This window comes from Coenobita brevimanus, chromosome 23, assembly GCF_032717465.1.
Source record: "Coenobita brevimanus isolate Jiangsu-jjx chromosome 23, ASM3271746v2, whole genome shotgun sequence".
In the NCBI taxonomy this organism is placed as follows: Eukaryota; Metazoa; Arthropoda; class Malacostraca; order Decapoda; family Coenobitidae; genus Coenobita; species Coenobita brevimanus.
The window spans coordinates 62,247,671-62,271,358 of NC_136976.1; the positions used below are offsets into that span (position 1 = coordinate 62,247,671).

Sequence of the window (23,688 nt, forward strand, 5' to 3'; positions counted from 1 at the left end):
CTATTCAGGTCCATTTAGGTCTATCCAGGTCCAGTTAGGTCTATTCAGGTTCATTTAGGTCTATCCAGGTCCAGTTGGGTCTATTCAGGTCCAGCTGGGTTCATTCAGGTCCAGTTGGGTCCATTCAGGACCAGTTACAGATACTTTATGAACAGAGGACACCAGTAATCTGGTGTGTCGATTAGTTTTTTATTTATTTGTTTTTCCTTCCTCTGTTCTGTTATTTAAAAAAAAAGTTAGGTTTATTTAGGTCCATTCAGGCCCAGTTAGGTTCATTTAGGTCTTTCTAGGCCCAGTTACGTCCATTCAAATCCCATCAGACACATTCAAGTCCACCAGTCAAGGCCAGCCAGGTCCTTTTAGGTCTAGTTAGGCCCATTCAGGTCGTGTTAGGTCCTTTCAGGTCCAATTAGCTCCATGGACGTCCAGTTAGGTCTGTTCAGGTAAGTTACATCCCTTCAGGTCCAATTGGGTCCATTCAAGTCCAGTTAGGTTCATTCACGTCCGTTTAGGTCCAATTAGGCCCATTCAGGTCCAGTTAGGTCCATTCAGGTTCAGTTAGGTCCATTCAGGTCCAATTAGGTTCATTCAGGTCCAATTAGTATTTAAGTCCAGTTAGGTCCATCCAAGTCCAGTTTAAATCCATTTAGGTCCAGTTAGGTCCGGCTTGGTCCATTCAGGTCCAGTTAGGTTCATTCAGGTCAGTTACATTCCTTCAGGTCCAGGTAGGGCCATTCAAATCCTGTTAGGTCCATTCACGTCCAGTTAGGTCTATTCACGTCCAGTTAGACCCATTCAGGTCCGGTTACGTCTATTCAGGTTACATTTCTTTAGGTCGTTAGGCTACATTCTTTCAGGTCATGTTAGGGCCATTCGTTTCATTCTTCAGGTTAAGTTAGGTCCATTTAGGTCAGTTACATTCCTTTAGGTCGTTAGGTCCATTCAGGTCAGTTACACTCCTTTAGGTCGTTAGGTCCATTCGCTACATTCCTTCAGGTCCAGTTAGGTCCATTTAGGTCTTGTTTATCTAATCCGAACCAGTCGCCTCGGCCATATTTGGACTGGTTCACTTACGATCTTGGCCCAGATTGTCGCCTTTTGCAGCTTAGTTCTTGAAGCTCAATGACAGAAAAACACAATGCTACAGCTGTGCATCCTTTCACTGGCACCTCTTTATGACTAGCATTATACTCTAGCACAGCTGTTCTCAACCTTTCCTCTGTCATTACCCTCTTGGCTTGACGTATTTAGCCATTTAGCCCATTACCCCCCTTACAAAAAATGCATAGCCGGCATAAAGAAAAAGAAAAAAAAGAAAAGAAAAGAAAGAAAGAAAGATACAGGAACACCTTTAATATTAAGGTCTTGCACGAAGTAAGCGTTCATAAAGGAGGAAACAAACACTATCAAACAAGAATACCAGACGCAATATCAGTAGGAACACTGCTGATTCATTTTCAGATTTGAAATATTTACCCCCTGCCATGTAATTTTTTTTACCTCCGGGGGATAAATTTACCCCTGGCTGAGAATCACTGCTCTAGCATTAATTTGTTGTCAAAACTCGGCTTTCAAGATGGAGAGATGGCAATTTTCGGCCAAGGTAGAGTAAAATGAGTATCGTACGTTGGTTTTAGTGAAAGGACAAATTTTTACATCCTTCACATCACCGAGGTTAATTGTACCTATTCAGGTTAATATAATGCCCCCCTTCCACTCCGCCGGGCTATTTCTCTTGTGTTGTGGGGATGGCTTAGTCAGAGTTTTTTATTCATCTCCTGCTCCCACTGCCACACTCACGCCCACACCATTATATTCAACCGTCCCCGCAACAAACAAGATACCACCAAATGAATTTCTGGTGAAGCGCTATTTATGGGCCACCCTGTAGTATAAATCAGGTGCCTCACAACCACCCTCCCCCCCTCCTTTTTTTTTTTTTTTTCGGTATCCTCAGAGTTAACAGATCATCGACCCGTACCTGCTTCTGACACTGGCCAATGTACAGTTGTTGAAATGGCAACAACTTTTATCAAGCAATTTACATACTAACATGTTGCAACACTGTTATTATGCATACAGTAGGTTATTTCAGCAAGACAGCTATTATTAAGTTTGTTTGGAGGATGTGCATAGCTTGTGGAGGCCACGATTCCTCAATTCTCAATAGTGGCGCGAATTAAATCGAGTGAAATTAATATATTCTTTATTAGATCAAAAATTCATAACAATTCAAGCCCAACTGTTACGGATTTTTCAAAGACTGGAGGACACTTGTAGTTTGGTGTATGGATTTTTTTTTAAATATTTGTTTTCCTTACTCTGCTCATCTTAAAAAAAAAAAAAAAAATCACCAGCCTTCAGTGTACCCCCTGGAATCCCTCCTGAGTATCCCTGGCTTTTCGGTTTCTGAAATACTGAGCTTTTGACACTATATAAAAAAATAAAAAAAAAAAAAAAAAAAGGTGGACTGGACAGAGCACTGGCCAAAAGTAAATATAGATGATGAAGTCAATGATGGGGCGTGGTGGTGTTAGAGTCCATGGTATTAAGGAAGTCCATAGATAACAGAGTCAATGAATGGAATGTGGTGAGCGACGCTGGTGTAGACGCCGGGCAAGAGGGCGTCCTTGCTGCAGGGACCGGTGAAGCTGACGATGCCCAGCAGCACTCGACGACCAGCGCTTTCCGCAAACAGTGGACCGCCCTCATCTCCCTGCACGATGGGGGGGGGGGGAATAATATCTATAATATGTACTGGAGGTGAGAACGATGCCTGTAATGTCTATCAGGGGTGAGAACAATATCTATAAATTCTGTCGGGGGTGAGGACAGTGTCTATAATGTCTATTGGGGTGAGAACAATATCTATACTGTCTATCGTCACAGAAAGTATGCTATAAATGCATAAGTATACCGGCACTATGTCACCATTTAACATTATGTATTCTTTATGTGCGTTATGCTCAGCGCCCCATTTACTGTTTCTTCACAGTCTTAACCACATTTACTACTAATTAATGAAGCGTGTAGGACCCCTGTGAAGTACAAACATGAGAGCATTAAGGTTCAGTCACTGACAGCCTGCAGTAAAGTAGGTCACCCATCCATTCACTCGTCGTTCATCCTTTAAAATTCTCGGGTCTTCTTCACAGGGAAACCGACAATAAGTTTCACTTGATGTTCCTAATAACATAAATGTTGCACAGACCAATGAGTAACAACCAAATCTTAAAAACGGGCGCAGTTTTTCTCTATACCACCTTTTCTCAAATACTGACTAGTTACCCTAATTAACCTTTTTCTTGGCCTTCTACATCACCTATACATTCAAATTAATTTTTCTCACTATGTTCACATTAATTATCTATGGAAAACCCCGCCTTCCCCTCACCTTGCATGCACCCCTGCCCGGAAATCCAGCACACAGCACGTCCTGGTTCTTCAGTAGTTTCGGGTATGCTGTCCTCAGACGCTGCTCCTGACCCGCCGACTGATACTGCTCCTGGCAGTCGGCAGTCTCAACCACAGCTAGATCAGCCTCCTGCAAGTGGCTTGCTGAGTGCGCTGAGGAAAAAAAAAAAAAACTTTACATTAAGTTGTGAAGAAAAAAAAATATGTATACACACATTATATATCTATCTATCTATTGCCAGACGCCTCAATCCCATTTGGGGTGGCCACAAACAAATCGCCTCCACGTCGCCCTGTCCCCCGCCATTTCACTGCCCTGCTCCCAACTCACCCCCCCCTCTCTCATATACCTCTCCACCCCATCCCTCCATCTCATCCTCGGCCTCCCCCTCCCTCTTCCCCCCTCCACCTCACTCACATGCACTATCTTCGTCAGTCTTTCACCCTCCATCCTCTCCACATGGCCAAACCACCTCAGTGTGTTCCTCATAACGCTTCCTATCACATCATATATATATATATATATATATATATATATATATGGGGCGCTCACCATCCAGTCACTCGATGTAGTGCGCCTCTCGCGTGGCTGCCCTTTCATCTCCTCTTTCCTTCCTTCCTCTAATGTCGTTTCCTTCTTTCTTTCCTCTTCCTTCTGTCTACAGGTGACTCTACACTAAGTGACAAGCCAAACTGTGTCCTGTACACCAGGAAACCATTTAAACCGCTGGGTGGTAACCATATACCCAACCTATGGTGCCTGGTGGTTTAGCGGGTAATTTCGGTGCTCCAGCCGGATTGAGCCTGTGTCAGTTTATATCCAAGGGGTAGTTGGGGTTCATTGCTCATGTAATGCCACTGAGGGATGATTGAGGCTGGTCAGTTATCTTAAATGTCAGGACCAACTTGCCTAGCCCCGGGCTCCTACATTCCTCATGGAACAATGCAGGATTTTATATATATATATATATATATATATATCCCTATCAGAAACACCTACACAAGGGGTCTGAAATTACTCACTTTCATTGACGAGGCCGAAACCTGCGCCGATGACTGTGGTTCCTGGCGGCGGGAGCTGGTCGGTGACGCAGTAGGGGAACACGTACTCGTTGAACTGGATGCGATCAACCGTCTCTATCAGCGCCACGTCGTTGTACCGCTCGGTGGAGTGTGGACTGAGCCAGCGGAAGGGGGGGAACGGGAGGCAAGAGAAGGCGACTTTAGTAAAGAAAGTGGAAAGTCGAACCATCCCCTTCTTACCTCTACTCCTACATTTTCCCGTCCTCTTCATTCCTTTTATATTTGCCTTCCTTCTTCACCCGTCTTCCTCTCACCCGACACTTTGCTCAACATATCATTGCTCTTTTGCTGTCACTTATTCTCTCATCCTGACATGTGATACGACTCCACAGGATCCCTCTTCCTCCATACAACACTGTTATAGTTCTTGTGGCCCCAGGCTCATCTGTAAGTGAAACCAATGAACTGCAGGCTGAAGCTGCTCATTTTCTTCAGGCCGCCATCTTCCTTTGAAGGGATAGGGAAAGAAGTGAGGGACGTTTGTATAGCCAGGCAGCGGAATTCCCCAGTTATATCGGTGCCACCGCGGTAAGGCATCCCTCTCCAGGGCCAGACTAACTACACTTCACAAGTATATATACAAGACACAGCCACCACAGTCATTCAAAACCCATAGGCAAACAGCAGCTTCATGAATCTCACCTGACATTTCACAGACACTGCTTTTCCCAAGAGAAACATGAATTCACCCAGCCAGATCGTGATGTGGCCATCACTTTGTTTCAGAACCAATACTTAATTCCAGCTGCCAGACTTACTCACAACTGCATCTGTCTACTACCATGCGTCTAATACCAGAATTCACCCTGGATTGCTGAAACAAGCCTCCAGGCTTATTTATTATCACTCATCTCCAGCCCCCTCGACAAGTCAGGCTTAGTTAACAGGTCTCTAATAACTCACATAACCGTGCGTGAAGAAATTTCACTTAAAACTCCCAGAAATATAACCTAAGTATGAGCATAAAGTTTTCTTGGATTATGTCTTTTATATTTGTTTGGATTTGATGAATATCACAAAAGTAGTTTGCAGTCATTCTCTACTACTTAAAAGTCTTACCAAGAAAGCACAAACAAAACTATGATATAACTATCCGCGAAGTTCAATTTTCCAGAGTTCATGGAGGAATGAGGCATTTTCAGAAATCAGTCAAGTGGAACCCTAAAATCTGACCCTAAAGGCTTCGCGACTATGAGTTGGCAGACGAAGTGGGGTACACTATGTACCTTCCCCGCAAAATCCCAAGTGCTATAACCCCACAGGCTCTGGAAAGCGAAGTAATAGTACAAGACATACAGACGATTTTGACATTAATATAACTCTAGAAATGTCATAGGTATTGCCCTGCCATCAGAGCAATGTTCCGTATGCTTATTATTATTATTATTATTATTTTATTATTATTATTATTATTATTATTAATTATTATTATTATTATTATTAATTATTATTATTATTATTATTAATTATTATTATTATTATTATTTATTATTATTATTATTATTATTATTATTATTATTATTACTGTAATTATAATGTTTAACTGATAGAACATGCTATCCCTAGGAAGACTCACTCAAATTCCGGATGTACGATGATTTGTTTGATGTCGTAGTCGACGGGGCGGGAGTTGAGGCTGCTCTCGTTTTCAGATGTGGTCAGCGCCCCCAGCCTTACTGAATATAAGCTGCAGGAGTATACAAGAAGACAAGTCAGTATGAAAGTAAACAAGTATATCAGTAAGTAAGATGGTAAGTCAGTTAAAATGAAGTGTACGGGTCCAAGGTTTACTGTGTGCATGCTGCAGGTAAGTGTAAAAGGTAAAGGAGGGGACAGACGTCATGGGACGTTTAGCAGCGGTGCCCATCTCCTGTAGAGGGTTACTCACCCAGTATCCTGGGAATATCTTACCCTATGGACCTGTTCTATCCATGGACCTATATTCACCACGGATATATTTTTGATCATGGATATTTTCCATATAGACCAATGTTTCCCCGTGGACCTATTCTTCCCAAACCTATTTTACCAACTGATCTATTTTTGCTAAGGATATAGTTTCCTTATGGACCTATTTTTCCTAGTGGACTTATTCTTCCTTTGCACCTACATTACTCATAAGCTTATTTCCTACATGGACCTATTTTCTCCATGGACCTATTTTCACCACTGTCTTATTTTCCCCGTCTGTACCAATTTTCACCTTTGAATCTAGTTTTTCCATAGGCCTATTATCATTCATGAATATTTTTTCCACAAAGAGAAACAGAATTCGAATATGAACCAATGTTTTCCCATGCATCTGTTTCCCTCATGGACCTATCTTTACCCACTGGATCTATGTTCCTAGTTGATTTAAGTCCCCAAGGATGTATACCCCATGGATCTATTTCCCTACATGGATCTTTTTCTACCATGGACCTGTTCACCTCAGGGGCTTATTTTCCCAAAACTCATTCTACCTACTAACCCCGACACCACCCACCCACCCTGCCTGAATGCCCATCTACCCCACCCCATTCCATGCCCACCCACCTACACCCACCACACCACACTGTGCACCTCACCTACCCAACCAACCAGCTTCGACCACCCACCCCATCCACCCTGAGCTCCCAGCTCTCTTCTGGGAGGGCAAGAAGCTGTTGATCACGACCATCACGTGCATCCTCCTGACTGACCCGGTGAATTACACACACACACACACACACACACACACACACACACACACACACACACACACACACACACACACACACACACACACACACACACACACACACACACACACACACACACACACACACACACACACAATGCACAAAAGCTTCTATATTGTAGATAAAAAATCAGGTCCCAGCCTTACTGTGTGCATGCCGGGAAAGTAAGGAATTAAGGATATGTGAAGTTAAGAAATAAGAAAAGAAATATCATAGAAGTCATGAAATGGTATATATCATCATCATCATCATCATCATCAGCCATTTGAGTGTCCACTGCAGGACCGGCCTATCGCGACCGAAGTCGGGATGATACAGCCCATGTATCTCTACCTAGTGGCTTAGGCTGTCTGGTAGAGATTGTATGTAGGGTGAGAAGTGCTTGTAAGTGTAATTGTAGTGTTGGAGTGGCTTTGGATGTGTGTATAGTCTGTGAACCAAGCATACTTTACAGTAAGCGACACTGGTTCAACCACAGCACCCCTTGTGTCCGCCAATGCAGTACATGGCCGGGTGAGCACTCCCAAAGTTTATTACCCTGGTGGGGCGTGAACCCTGGTTCACCCGTGTACGAAACGCACACTCTACCACTGTACCACAGAGGCACACACACACACACACATATATATATATATATATATATATATATATATATATATATATATATATATATATATATATATATATATATATATATATATATATATATATATATAGATAGATAGATAGATAGATAGATAGATAGAGAGAGAGAGAGAGAGAGAGAGAGAGCATCTTGAAACAATGGTCAGGATAAAGCAAGTATTCATACCAGTGTACTGTACGTACTAATACCAGAAATAGTTTTGCTATTCATTCTCTTTCACTTTAATATTCACTTTAATCTGGCTGTGAACTACACATGGTAGCTATATAAGTGAAGACAAAATAATAAAGAAGGAATCGTATACACAACTTAAGCTCATGACGGTTTGTAAATTTTGCCTCCAGACCCCACCCTAAGCTGATTGGTCTGGGAGGAATGTAGAGTTCCAGAGGATTAGAACTTGGGCACAACAGTTCCCAGATGCAAAGGAAAAAGAGAGAGAGAAGTGTGTTAAATCACAGGGGTATTTGTCGTAGATGAGGGAGCTCATCAGCTACTCATTCGACGTAATACTGCATTCACATGGCTGCCCTGAGTGACAAGGAAAATGGTTTATTGCAACCCAGGATACCAATTAGCACGCAAGATGGTAACCCAGTGATCGATGATAGGATTCCTAATTGGCTAAGATGCACCAACCGGATGGATCCACAACAGTTTACATGTGAGGAATAGATGAGATTTGTTGCTCAAATAATGCCACTCAGGGCAGAGTGAGACTGGTCACCTTCACCTTAAAAGGACGGACTAAGTAGTCTAATCTAGGGCCTCTACGTTCCTGACGAGGCAGAAAAACACTAGATGACGAATGGACGGATCTGTCTTCTCCGTGTAATAGAGGAGATAACTGGAGAGAATTTGTCAAGTGAGTAGCGAGATAACGGAGGAATAAGTTAGAGGGGAACGGGGGGGGGGGGGCTTTAGGAAGGGGAAAGGATGTGTGGACCAGATATTCGTTCTGATATGTTTAGTGGAAAAGTATTTAGACAAAAGGAAGACGTTGTATGCTGCCTTCATGGATCTAGAAAAAGGAAATCAAAGAACAGATGGACAGGGAATGAGAAAGGTGCTGAAAGTATATGGAGTAGAGAAGAATTCGCTGAATGCCGTTAGAAGTATGTCCGAGAACGCAAGGGCTGCAGTGTGTGTGGAAAGCGGATAGAATACTGCAGTTTGAATGTTGGACTTAAACAAAGGTACTGACTTACACATACAGGGTGATCACTACTCTGAGGCTGCTGAATCATTTCACTCTCCTCGCTATACAAGTGAAATTTAACACTTCATTACAATTTACCCAAACTTACACCAAATTTTGAAAGCTGCCTCCTTGAACGTTTAAACGTAAATGAAACTAGTGTTCCGAACTAGCGATTTTTCGGCGTAACCTATCGACTTGGATGGCTGCATTATACGTAACAAAATGTTCTTTTAATCAATCAGGCGTACGAGGCTTGTTTTAAAATCCTTTTCCATTAAGGTGATCCCTCAGACAGGGAAATTTTTTTACGTTAACCAGGGGCATAAAAACATACATGTTCAGATAATAGAATACAGCATGATCAGTGAATGCGTGTAGTTGACCAACTGATGTCCACTCAGCACCGTGCCGGTGGGAGGGGGTTGTTTAACTTTCAGCATATGGTTTTTGACATTCAAATGTTGGGATGTTTCTCAAACTCAGCATATAACTGACACAGTCTGATGTTTGACATAGTCTGAAGTTTCTTTTAAAGCTGTCCACAATTATCGGATATATTAGAGTACTTTTTGGCCCTCAGAGTAGTAAATCAATCTAACACACACATATATAAATCAATCAATCAATCAATTTGTATATCTATCCATGTGTTTATCTATCTATCAGCGTCACACCGTACTTTGGAGAGTGAACACCTTAGGTACTTCTAAGTAACAATGCGTCTGTAATAAAATGTCAAATTCTGCTCAGTTTTGCAGGTACAGGATATTATCAATTTTCAGGTATTTGAGGTAAAGCTAACCCCTAGACATCTACCTCGGTCATCATCTATGAATTATTAATGCTTCATTATGCATTAATGAAGCAATGTGACACTGAACGAGTGATATCTGTTACATAAGAGAGAGAGAGAGAGAGAGAAACTTACGGGCGATCTGGGTCGAGGACGCATGTTGCCGAGGTGAGTAGGAAGTGATCACTGATGGGGGAGGCGCCGCAGAACACTCGGAGAGGCTCAGAGCTGTCGTGTCCACCTGGTGAAGGATGAGGGTGGACAATGAGTGGTACAGTACAGTCCTGGACAGTCATGGTGCTTCATATTTTAGCTGAACACTTATGAAGCTCCTACTTAATATTCTGCAGTGTGTTGTGGTAGGTGGAGGCGCCCACCTTCAACTCACTGCAGTGCTGCCTTCAGGTGACTCCACACTGAATGACAAGCCAAAAGATTTACTGCAACCCATGAAACCTTTCTACTACGTAGGGTAGTAACCATATAACTAAATGATGGATGGTGTTCTAGCGGGATAAGGCGGTCCAAGCGAAAGGAACCCGCAAGGGTTTACATCAGATAGATTGTTTGGGGTTTATTGCTCACATAATGCCACTCAGGGATGAGCGAGGCTGGTCACCCTCGCCTTTAATGTTGGGAATGAGTACCGTAGCTCTGGGCCCTGCGATCCTGATGGGAAAAAAGGTTTGGATGATGGATGGATGGATGATGAGAGGGACTCGAAGATCACATCGCTAGGTGTTGCAAGTTAAACAGGGTGGCCCATTATATAACGCTTGACTTCCAATGCACCGGGTGATTTTTCGTGTGCTGTTAGGACGGCTCAGTCAGTGTAATTAGCATCTCATATATTCATTTCCTACTCTAACTGCCACAACCAAGTCCACACTAGCCGAATGAGCCGTCCCCTCAACACAAAAGACATTGCCATATAAGTTTCTAATGCAGCTGTCTCTACGGGCGACCTTGCACATCACTGTCTCATTCAGTAGCAGACAACAGTGGCACCTTACTTATTAGTTCAACAAATATGAAATTCTTACACGATATTCTGAGGTGCATTTCAACCGCCCACTTATATCGGAATGAATCAACGTTTATGTCCGCAACTGTACAATGTGTCTGAGTGCAGGTTTGGTGTGTATATTTGTCAGCCTGGGAGACTCTTGCCGCTCTTCCTCAACAGTCTGTTTAATCGTATTTACATGGCACTGCGACTCTTCAACCTCGGGGGACTATTCATCTTTTTTATTCTGGCAAAAGCCCAACGACTTTACTTGCCGATGGAAAATCTGCCGAAGTATCAGCATGAATATTATTAATTTTCTAATGCATGGTGAAAGGAACCAAAGACTAGAAACCAACGCAATTGTCCCCCCCCCCCCTTTTAAAGCTGCTTTCTCTATTTCAAGCTGTTCTTCCTTTTTAAAGCTGCTCTCTACTTCTTTGTCTTTACGGCTGCTCTCTCTCTCTCTCTCTCTCTCTCTCTCTCTCTCTCTCTCTCTCTCTCTCTTTTAAAACAGCTCCCTATCTTGAAAGCTGCTCCCTCTCTATCTCTCTCTTCAGTAAGAACTGATCCCTTATCTTGCTTTAATATGACTGAGGAAAAGTATTACTGTGCTACTGGAACTTAACATATCTGACAGACCATAATGGCAGGGCTACGCAGGCTATCCCAGGGTCCCTACGCTCCAGAGGCAAAGAGAACCGGATGATACACAGACTGTTAGACCAGTTACTTACCCTGAGACGCGCCGATGTCAGGTTGGCTGCCAGTCTGGAAGCAAAATATAGTAGAAACATTAATTGTAGAAACATTAGAACAGTCAAAACTTTAATAGCAGAAACATAACAGAAACATTAACAGTAGAAATATTAACAGTAAATCAATTAACAGATGAAACATTAGAATATTAGAAACAATAATAGTAGAAACATGAACAGTAAAAATATTAGAAATATTAATATACGATAGTAGAAAAATTAATATAGTACAAACATCAATATAGCAAAAAAATATATAGAGTACAAACATTTATACAGTAGAAATTTAGTAGAAGTATTAATATAGTAGCGAAATCAATACAGTACAAATATCAGTACAGTATAGCAAAAAGATTAATACAGTACAAACTTTTATATATTAGAAACATTAGTAGAAATATTAATCATTTTCCTGCAAGCACCTGCTGCCCTAGCCAAGTCCAGGAACATTACTAGGGGCGTGTCATCTTTACCAGTGCTGCCCTGTTGACTTGGCACACAGCACAAGTTAGTTCCCATAACCACCGTCAGGCAACTTGGCTCTTACGCCCCACCTCCTTCCTCAAGTCCTGGGATCAGGGCTGTGGTCTCCTACTCTCTGATCAGTGGATGAAGGGGCGGAGCTTAAGAGACAGGTTTCCTTGCGGTGGGTATACAGTAGTAGCTATCGTTTACATCAATTTCTCAGTCTCAAAAGATGCCCACTGATTTATCCTCTGGACACAGAAAAAGATTCATATCCACTAATTACCTGAATGTAAAAATAAAATAAAAACTAAAAAGAGGCAAAGATGAGGTTGGATATCCGTCATATCATCATCCGCGTATAATCGCAGGCTATTGGCTACCCAGCCTCCCAGCAGCTGTACCACAAGTAGTACAAAAGAGGTGGATAAATTCGTCCTCTTTTGATACATATCTTAGAAATGTCAAAGAACTGCACCATAAATTTCCCCGACCCCATGAGTATGGTACGAGGGAGCCGGGTTTATGATGATGATGAAGATGATGATGATGATGATGATGATGGCGACATTTCACTCGTCTCTTCCACACGCCTTATGGCACTTACTTTCTTCCTGGTTAATCGCTGTTTCTTTATATCCTGTGATTTATGTTAGATTCAATTAATAATTTTTCTTTCCTACTCTCGTTCGTTACCTATCAGCCTTCTCCCTGTTCACCTGCCATTTCCCATTCACACCTCCCTCCCCCCCTCACCCACACCTCCCTACCCATACTCCCCCCAAACGTACCCACTCCTACTGTACCCACACCTCCCCAGCCCCTCCCCCCATAACTCCCCACCCTTACTCCCCGACACTTCCCCTCCTCACTCCTCCCACACCTCGCTATCCCTAGTCCTCTCCACCCCCCTCACCCCACACCTCCCCACCCTCACTCCCCCACATCCTGCTACCTTGTCAATGTTTTCCTATTTACATGGGATTCCCAGCAGAGGTGTGCCGAGGTCATACTAACCTGCTTTACATTCTTCCTGCTTTGAGCAATTTTACTACGACAGGTCTCCCTTAACCTAAATAAGTTTTTTTTTTTTTTTTTTTTTTTGCTGCTTCGGCGATTATGTTCAATTTAGGAAGGACCCCTTGTATTTAATGAGTTACTGGGGCGCGCGCGCACACGCACACACACACACACACACACACACACACACACACACACACACACACACACACACACACACACACACACACAACAACAGGAATAACTAAACACATACGTGCACACACGATTTAAAAAATAACTACACACACACACACACACACACACACACACACACACACACACACACACACACTGGCGGATTCAAGGGGGGTGAGTCGGGTGCGAACGCACCCCCCCCCCTTTTGGGAAAAAAGGTGAATAAATGGATATAAAAAACTTGCTGAGAACTGTTTTGTTTTGTTCTGGTAAGCCTGCCTATTACTCGGGAGGTTTTCTGGCTATATTAAGTAGCAGGCCAGCGGCGACTAAACTTTAATATAGTGAATGGAGTGCGTGTTGATTATCACACCTACTGAGCATGGATCATGTACTTACAATTTCCTTTCACAAGTTAGCATACCCAAGACAAGCTTGATTAACTCGCAGATAAAAAACTGACCAACCTCCGTCGTTATCTTCATGAATCTAGTGCCTTAAGTCCCTGGGGTCAGAGAGAGCGAGAGAGAGATGATTTTAAACTTATCAGTTCAGATGCATGCATTTATATTGATCAATAATTTTTTAGTTCTTGAAAACTTCCTGTGCCGTTTTGTAATCTCCGAAGTGACAAAGAAGCCCGTGACTCTGTTAAGAGCATTCACCAAAATATGTGATCACTGGATTATTTATTTATGGATTAGCTCACTGGAGCTCAAGGTGATTCTATTTGAAAGTCTTGCCAAACCACTAAATAGTTTAATATTATGCGTCTGTGTAATGTCTTATGTGAACTGGGTGTTCACTACATCTGATCATGATATAACAGAAAGTTGTATGAATAAACATAAAAAAATCACTTACTTTTTTAGTTGGTTTTCAGTACATTGTTAATTTCAGACAGCATTCACTTTTAGGCAGTTATACTTAGTCAAGTAGATACGTGTGTGAAGTCATCAAGAACTTTTCATTTGAGTCAAAAAATAAAAATAAAAATTGAAAGGTAAATTTCTTGTGGGTTTGGTAATACTTTTTTTTGCCTAGACTGTACCAAATGCCACTAAATTGCGTTAAAAATGTGAAAATTTTCTGGGTCCTTTAAGCGGACCCCAGACCCCCAGACGCAGGCCTCCGGCCCTTTGAGCCCTACGGGCCAAAAAAAGCATCCGTCCCCCTCTTTAATATCATGGATCCGCCACTGACACATACACACATTTTACAGGACTGAAGGTGCCTGAAAGACGTAATGTTACATAAGGCGTTAGTGGAGAATGTTTATAACCTCATCAGTACGAGCAGCCTCTCCTAACCTGAAATACTCTTTTTCTCTAGTTCGGTCTAGAATTGCCATCTCTCCATCTTGAACTTTGAGTTTTAACAATAGATTAACACTAGAATTTGGTGCGGATCACAAAGAAATGCAATGGAAACGATACGGAGCTGTAGCATTGTCTTTTGCTGCCACTTAACTATGTGAATTTAGGTGCAAAAGGAAATAAATCTAGGCCAAGTTAGGACTAAAATGGTTGCTATAGTAGCCGATATAACAGAAAACTGTCATCGTATTGCAAGGGGTTAGCTTGTTGTATGGCATGATCTCAGTGTCATGTATAGCCTCTATTTCGTTCCAAGTGATATTTTTGTATACATGGGCGCCTACGTACACCTTTTGCCTCTAAGTCACACTCATATAGGTAACTATCGAACTGCAGAGAGACGATTTAATGCCACTGAAGAAAAAAAATCTCGTGTTGGAGGGGTTACTGAAGGCTACATTATCTGACCCTGCTAGTTAGAGATATCTTTCTTGATCTCTAATACATCATCTCCAGACAGGGAGAATAGAATATAGAAAAAAAGGCACGTCTGTTCAAACACTTTTTTTCTTCATTCAGCATCCAGATCCTTTCATTCAATTTAGGAAAGACTTTTCATATTTCATGATTGTTGAAGGTTCTGTTTAACCCATGCGGTTCAGATATAGCCTGGAGATGGCAAGAACATAATACAGAAAGAAGTAATAGCAGTATGGGTGTTAACACAAACTGCTTGAACTCTTCCTCGCCGACTTCACCATCCTGCTTCGAATTCTCTGAACTCTGAAGCCTCCCGATCCGCCTTTATTCACCTTCAGATAATTTTCTGCAGCTAAAGAAAACCCTCTCACACTGGAGAGGTTAATGTAGGCTATGTCTCACCCTTCCAGCCTAAATATCTCTCTTCCTATGTTAAAAATCCTCAGAAGAAAGTAAAAATAAATCAGCAGGAAGTCTAAGCTTCTGCTTTAGTATGATTTCCTTAACTCTTAGGCTCCTACGACCAACTCACCTACATGAATCCTTTGATGTAAAGCCAGGTTCACACTGGGCAGAAAACAGCTAACATGTTGATGGTACAATTCTTACCCGTAGTCACACTTTTCAAGGCAACTGGTTCTTAGTAGCGGCTGTAGTACAATTTTACCCATAGTTCATAATGATAGCTGTGTTTTTATTTTCAGCGATATGAACACTTTACTATTTTTTGCAGGTACACTTTTAGCCTGTTAAAACAGCACCAAACCAACCTCTATAGTCCAGAAAGCCAAAGGCCCCTTGGCAGGGGTGGGCGGTGAAGTAGATGAGTGAGCTGGGGATGAAATATTCCGTCCATGTCATCTACATAACATGCCTTTGTACTACACTTGAATTAATCAATACATAATAGCAGACTCTGGTTTTTGACCAAATAATGTGTGCTGCAGGCGATGTATTACCTGGTCACACACCTCGTTTGTTTGTGTGTGTGTTTATTTATTTATTTTTCTAATAGGGTGGTTATTAGAAGTTGTATGGTAAAAAAAGTACAGTAGATGAAACGATGGATAGTGATAAAGTACAGCTGTGTGGTGTAAGTTACAAGCCTTTTCCCCTTCACCCCGTCAAGACAGTAGCACACAGGCCTGCCAATGCTAAAACAAACGTGCGGGATTCGTTCTGGCATTGGAAGAAACCAATTATTTTCAATTTCTATTGACTTGAGCCAACCACAGTGGACGTCACTAGAGCAAACGATCATCACTTCCACGAAAACTTGGAGATCTAGTTTCTAAATGTCAGCAGTGCCTGTCTCCCTGGACCATAATCTTGGGACCATCCATGATTTGTGGGAACACCATTAACACACGCACAGGTCATCCTGGAGACTTCTACGTAAACTTGTATGACGTCAAATCACACCTTATATTCAGCGTCACATATAAGCATATTTAACATACATTCCAATCATCAACAGTATAATCTGAAACTCTGGAACCAATAACATAGTCTATCTGAAAGCATTGTGAACATTTACACTTACAACGAGGGAAAGATTTGCTTTGGATGTGCGGTCACAAAACGAGTAGGGAACGACATTCAGTTCAGCGATCCAGAATCAATATAGCCAGAACAAATGCTCGTGGGCCCTTCGGGCTCCTCGCACTAGCTCCCGCGGAGGGCTCTTGCACTGCTATAATATACTTTATAGCTGTGGGCAAAAAATTCTACGGAGATCCTATGCTGGGCGCTGGGAGCGGCGTTTTCTGGTCAAAATGTGATCGCTCATTAAATATAGTAAAAGTTTTTCAATCGTGATGGGACCAAGTTTCTTCACATTAGCGAATTTTCTGAGATTTTTGTGCCGATTTTGGTGCGATTTGAATGTGTAGTTTCGGCTGCCCAAAACACACACACACACACACACACACACACACACACACACACACACACACACACACACGGCTAGTGCTATAGTACATTAGATTATTGTTTCGACATCGGCACTTCTGGAATGTCAAGTACTGGTAGATCAATGTGCTACCGCCTTATGCTTTGGGTACATTCATTACATCCATGAGGACTAACCTGTGGATTGGCTGCCCTGGTCCGCCTGCTGCTGCCTCTGTTGTTGTTGGTGGTTGTAGAGGTGGTGTAAGGCCGGCCACAGTCTGCAAGCATATCGCTGTTAAATTATCAAATATGTTTTACCGCAAAGCTATAACAATCCAACCTTTTGTCTATCAAGATTTCACTCGGGTGGATAAATTCATGAGCCTATAATGCTGGCGCAACTGTAATACATAAAATGAGCCCAGTGAGGCGAAAAGATTGCTGGAGATGGCTGTCTTACCGCTCTGTGCATCAAGAACGATCCACGGCGACAAGGGACGGGTTCACAGCTAATGGTATTCCTTCCAACACAGTGCTACCAATACATGTTCTCTCAGCTTTTGGTTTCACAGTTGTTTTTCCGTGCCAGTGCCGTCATCTTATAAAACCGCTGTAGGTCGGGGAGCTCGCAAACCAACAAAATTGTGACTAAAACCGAATGTGATGATCTTTACGAGTTTTAACCAAGCTGGGGTGTGAAGTGGACAGGCTACGTAATCTCTCTCTCTCTCTCTCTCTCTCTCTCTCTCTCACACACACACACACACACACACACACACACACACACTTTAGTGCGTTTGGTGAAGATACAACATACCACACCAAACCACATCAAGGGCATTAGCAGAAGGGCCCTGAAGCTCCCGCATCTAGTACTTATATACCTGTTTCACGTATCTGGGGCTCCGGAGCGATGAAGCAAGGACAGAACCCCTCGAAACCGCTTGATTATTGATCAGTTTAGCAGGATCTCACCATTCCAACATCTTTTTGAAACTATAAAATGAATATCGAAATTGCAACATGAATATCGAAATTATAACAGGAATACTGATGACTACTATACCGACTGTGAAACTCTGTTAAGCTCTAAAAGCAGAAGAACAAAACCTGAAATCGTATTCGTAAAGGATTCTAACTAATTAACAGGATAAAAATAAAAAAGAAAGATAATATGACAGTTTACCTTGCTCTTCAAATTCTGTTACTTTAATACGCACCTCAGTTTGATTGTGAAGTGCCTGTCAGCTGTATGCATGAAGGATGGCCCGTAAATAACCCTCCGCAACAAACTAACGTGGCAGTATCTTGAGTGCTGCGGGGACGGCTCAATCGGCTAATGTGGGCGTCGCTGTGGCAGTTAGAGTCAGTCTTGAATGAATGAATGATGCAGGGTAGACACTGATAACAGTGACTGAGCCGTCCCTAAAACACATGAGAAATCGCCCGGCGGAGTGGATTGGAACGTTACATAGGGGCCACCCTGTATAATGTGAGCTACGGAGAGTTTACATACACGGTCACTACATTGATCACTCACCGAAGTCAGGTCTGGCGATGGTGGGCCTTGCAGGAAGCACCCCTGGCACAGGCTGTGGTGGTGTTGGGCGTGGAGGAGCGGTGCCTGTGTCCCTGGCGACGCCTGGTGAGGGGAAGGTTAGGTTAGGCTTCGGGGCACATAGTCTGCACGAGAGAGGGCAGACAGACGCCGTGACCTCGAAGCTGGTGTAGCAGTGACCTCGCGACGCCCAAGCCCTGCACATCGTTGCCCTATCCGCGCAACGACTACCTGATTGATTGATTGACTGGTTGATGAAAGCATCTAATTATTGCAGTGCAATATCAAAGGTCACTGCGGCCGAATAACAACAGGGAGTAAAGTACACAAAGATAAAACCTCGTCAAAAATACATTAAACCACAAACAACCTCACCCTTGTTGTAAAGTGGACTGTCTTAGCGATTCATCTCAACGCATTTGTTCTAACTTGATGAAGACCCCTAACCACTTCAGGCTTAGATGATGGGTTTGGCCAGACTTGACGATGATCCATCATCTCTCTCTCTCTCTCTCTCTCTCTCTCTCTCTCTCTCTCTCATCTAACACCTTTACTGATGGATAAGGGTAGTTAGACTGGAGGGTCGATTTTACCAGAAACCAAGGAGACTCATTCCTATCTCATAACCAAAGTTCATTAATTAAGATACAACTACGACACAGTACTCAAGTTCCGACAGTAGCCCAGCTCGGTTTGGTGAAAGTAAGGTGACTAAAATAAACTTACGATTAGTTCTCTGTCGTATATATATTTTATTTTCAGAAATACAAGGAAAAGAGAGTTCAAGAGTCTTTCCGTGTCTCTTACTGCTCAGGGAAAAATAATAATGATAATAATAATAGTAATAAAAAGAAGAACAGTAGTAATAATAATAATTATAACAATAATAAAAATAATAATACCAATGATAATAATAAATCAAAGAGTGAAATACCTGGGTCCACCAACTAGTCTACGGACCTAACATGTGCCCTGTGGCCTTAACCTTGCACTGATTATCCCCAACTCGAATGACTTAATTCTTGCCTGACCCTTAACCCTTCCACAGCCTTTAACTCAATTGCAATAAATCTCTTCAAAGTGATTTTACGGAGTGATCTTGACCTTTGACTTTTCCCCTGTGACCTTGACCTCAGACTAAATGCTCTTAAAATATAATCTCTCTATCCTTGCTGTAACCTAAATTCTTCCCCATGGTCCACATCGGATAAAAACTGCTTAAACTGACCTTGCCATTTGACCTTTAGCTATGATCTCAAAAGCAACTTGTCAGTCTATTTCCTGATCCTCAACCTTTCCACCAAGTTTGGGTATATTCGGATTAGAACTGCTTACGTTATTTATTAACAAACACATACACTCGGGTCAAACTATGACCTTGCGTTGTGACCTTGACCATTGAATCATTTTTCTCAAAACTGAATCTCTTCATTCCTGCCTTACGGAAAACTTTTCCGCCAAGTTTGATTTATGAATAAAAGCTGTTTGCTGCTTCTGACAGACCAAACTATGACTCAACCCTGTGACCTTGACCTTTGCCCTAGTGTTCTAAAACAGTGCACTCCTTCGCTATCCTTCAACCCATCAGTTTCGTTAAAAGTGATTAAAATTTTTGTATGATATATTTTGTTCACACACACACACACACACACACCGCTCGTCTGCTCAGTGGTAACGCTCTCACCTAGCATCGTCTAAGACAGAGGTTTGCGTCTTGCACGGAATGCGAAAAGTTTCACTGACGAAGCGGGTGGATACTATCCCCCTGGAACAAGGGGATGTGTGTGTGCGTGCGTGTGTGTGTGTGTGTGTGTGTGTGTGTGTGTGTGTGTGTGTGTGTGTGTGTGTGTGTGTGTGTGTGTGTGTGAAGGTCAAGGCTTTGCCCTACACCGTACTATATGAGCTCTCAGCTCTCTCCCAGGAGGGTAAAAAGCTGACGATCACAACCATCACGCGATCCTGACCGACCCGGTGAATTACACACACCCACTCACACAGATGAAAAGACAACACCCGTTCTTGTTTCGTGAGTGGCTGGTGCAAAATTGTTCGTCACAGGGATAACTGTCGGCTACACATTATTATTATTTTTTTTTCAGGAAAGACAAAGAAATAAGAATGCAGTGTTACCATGCCAGAGAAACAACAATACAGTGTTACCATGCCAAAGAAATGAAATAACAATACAGTGTTACCATGCCAAAGAAATAAGAATACAGCGTTGCCATGCCAATGAAATAAGATTAGTGTTGCCATGCCAATGAAATAAGATTACAGTGTTTCCCATGCCAGAGAAATAAGAATACAGTGTTTCCCATGCCAGAGAAATAAGAATACAGTGTTCCTATGCCAAAGAAATAAGAATACAGTGTTACCATGCCAAAGAAATAAGATTACAGTGTTTCCCACACCAAAAGAAAGAAGAATACAGAGTTCCTATGCCAAAGAAATAAGATTAAAGTATTCCCATGCCAAAGAAATATGAATACAGTGTTATCATTCCAAAGAAATGAAAATGCAGTGTTACCATGTCTCTTGCTTTCCATACAAGAATGAAGATCTTCCTTACAAGAGAAAAATCATTAAAGGTTATATTTATTTCAGCAGGAATGCAAAGTTAAGGACACTGCAGTATTCCCAAGCCCATTACTTACTACAGAAATAGATCTATTGTTATAAATGAGAATCAGTTGTGTTACTGAATCCCTACTCTGATGTATTATTATTATTATTAATATTATTATTATTATTATTATTATTATGAGTAAATTTCGCAAGTCTGCAGCCTCGCAGTCGAAAATATAAAAAACTGGGGTATACCTCAACTTCTCAAGGCAGGTTAGAGTTTACTTCCAAGCCAGTACCATAAAGTAGGTGAAAAAGGTTACGGGGATTGGTATTACTTTAATACTGGTCATTATATACCTGTAGTGATACAGCATTATAATGACCCAGTGTAATGTAATGTGTGTGTGCGTGTGTGTGTGTGTGTGTGTGTGTGTGTGTGTGTGTGTGTGTGTGTGTGTGTGTGTGTGTGTGTGTGTGTGTGTGTGTGCTGACATACTCCATGAAATCTGAATTCTTAAGTTCGATGGCGTTTTTTTCATTTCCATGAGGCCACCGCAGGATGGTTTTATTGTTCGAGGGATATCTCTTGTTGTTAAAGGGTTAATGAAGGCTGCATCTAACCTCCTCACCTTGAACAGTCTTTTCTGAGGCGAATGAAATAGTTTGGTGGTACAAATAACAAATTATGAACGACGACATCGAAATTAACCCTTCCAGTCAGAAGACGTATTCATCGTGCTCGCTGCATCCAGATTATTATATTCAACGTTGAGGGGTAGATGCAGCTTTCACTGACCCCCCCCCGGTCTCTCTCTCTCTCTCTCTCTCTCTCTCAAAAGAATAAAAAGGTAGCAAGCATAATGCAGTAGTCACCTGACTGAAGGGATTAAGGGAAAAACAGTTGCAGTACTTACCTTCCTGCGCATGTGTGTAGGAGAACCCCACCGCCATCACCACCACCAGGAGGCCCCACCAGCGGAATGACGTCATGCTGCTACTGTTTCTCAACTGCTGTTGCTGCCGAGGGAAGCCAGACGAGGTCACACAAGGGTAATGGGTCGGAGTAAACATTTAGCATTACGAAGAATATATATATTTAAAAAAAATGTTTAATATATGAATTAATATCAAGATACGGCTTTTCTTTATAGAATATCTCTTGTACCACAGACAGCTCTGGTTTATATTACATCCCGTGCTAAGAACAGTCAGGTATGACAGCCAAGTAAATTCTGTGAATAGTGCACATCGAACTAACACACACACACACACACACACACACACACACACACAATATTTTGGGGAGTACATCGCGTACTGGCTGTGAAAATGTGCATAGGTTTTTCACATCAAAATCTTCTAGTGACCCTTTGCTCAGTCTTGAACTCAATCCTCAAACCTTGGAAGGTATCCCACTTGAGAGGAAAATCGTCTGGCGGTAGCCAGAATAAAAAGTAAATAAGTAGTCCCTCAAGCTTTAAAAGTTAAAGGGGGCACCACGTACCGGCCCACGGCTTGGAATCACTGCAGTAGACTGACAAGTTGATGATGATGATGATGATACTAAATTAAAATATCAGGTAAGTCAGGATATTTTAGGTGTGGGAAGGCAGAGAGATGATCACGTGTATTGGAGGTGTTAAAAAGTCTAAGTTAGCCTTTTCATTATCATGGATAATTGACCAAACTTCTTCAAAATACCAGACGATTTTGTTTAGCTCTAATAAATCCAGTGATGAACAGGGGCACTGCACCCAACACCCCCATCCCCACTATTTCCTCTCCCTCCCTCCATCCTGTCCCTCCTCTCCTTCCCCCATCAGCCACCAGCGGTACAACTCATATTTCCTGTTATGATGCTGTGTAATTAGTCGTACCATTGTTCCAGCAACCTCACCTCTCTCTCTCTCTCTCTCTCATCCTAGACATATGTCAACCCTTTCACTATAACGTTTTTAATATTTCAGTGTTGCTGCCACAAGACGATTTTACTCAGATAAGGAAAGATAGTGATGAGGTTATATACAAAAACAATTGACCTTTTTTGCCATGAGTAGTCTCCCGTAAGCTAAATATAATCGTCTGTTGCTGGGCAGTAATACAGGAAGGTCCGTAAAGAGCGCTTCACTGTTACAGAAACTCACGTAGCTAACACTACACGTGTTGGGGGGACGGCTCAGTTGGCTGGTGTGGGCGTGGGTGTGGCAGTGGGAGTTGGAAAGGTATAAATGATCCAGAGTAGATACTGATAACAGTGACTGAGCCGTCCCTACGAGACACAAGAAATGGAGCGTTTTACTCGTTTATGAGTCAGCCTGTGTATCAAATATTGTCATCCGAGTGAAGTGCCTCATCCTCATATTTCGCCTTGCCTTATTATACGCCAGAATTCCCGCCAATTAACAGAATTCCCAGGCTTAACATCGAGTCTTCATTACGCCGATTCTGTCAATAATTTTTTTTTTTTTTTTAATATAAAGAAGAAGGAACCAAGGGCTACAACCCCGAAAATGGTTACCTCCAAGAAAAAAACGAAAGTAAGACAACTGAGAGCTAAATTCAAGATCTGTTTATTTCGAGATGCCTGGAC

General features: G+C 42.2%; 1 protein-coding gene across 1 annotated transcript in view; it reads right to left on the minus strand.

Annotated features, from left to right (window-relative positions):
- Positions 1-2,476: 2,476 nt before the first annotated feature.
- Positions 2,477-23,688, minus strand: part of LOC145392865 (trypsin-1-like) — a 126,988-nt gene continuing 105,776 nt past the window's right edge. The window contains exons 4-10 of the mRNA XM_080267149.1: positions 17,168-17,250; positions 11,601-11,634; positions 9,993-10,101; positions 6,074-6,184; positions 4,438-4,592; positions 3,395-3,567; positions 2,477-2,716 (exon numbers count right to left, since the gene is read on the minus strand). Coding sequence (XP_080123275.1) covers positions 2,549-2,716; positions 3,395-3,567; positions 4,438-4,592; positions 6,074-6,184; positions 9,993-10,101; positions 11,601-11,634; positions 17,168-17,250 — 833 coding nt within the window. The 3' untranslated portion in view covers positions 2,477-2,548. The remainder of the gene's footprint in view (positions 2,717-3,394; positions 3,568-4,437; positions 4,593-6,073; positions 6,185-9,992; positions 10,102-11,600; positions 11,635-17,167; positions 17,251-23,688) is intronic.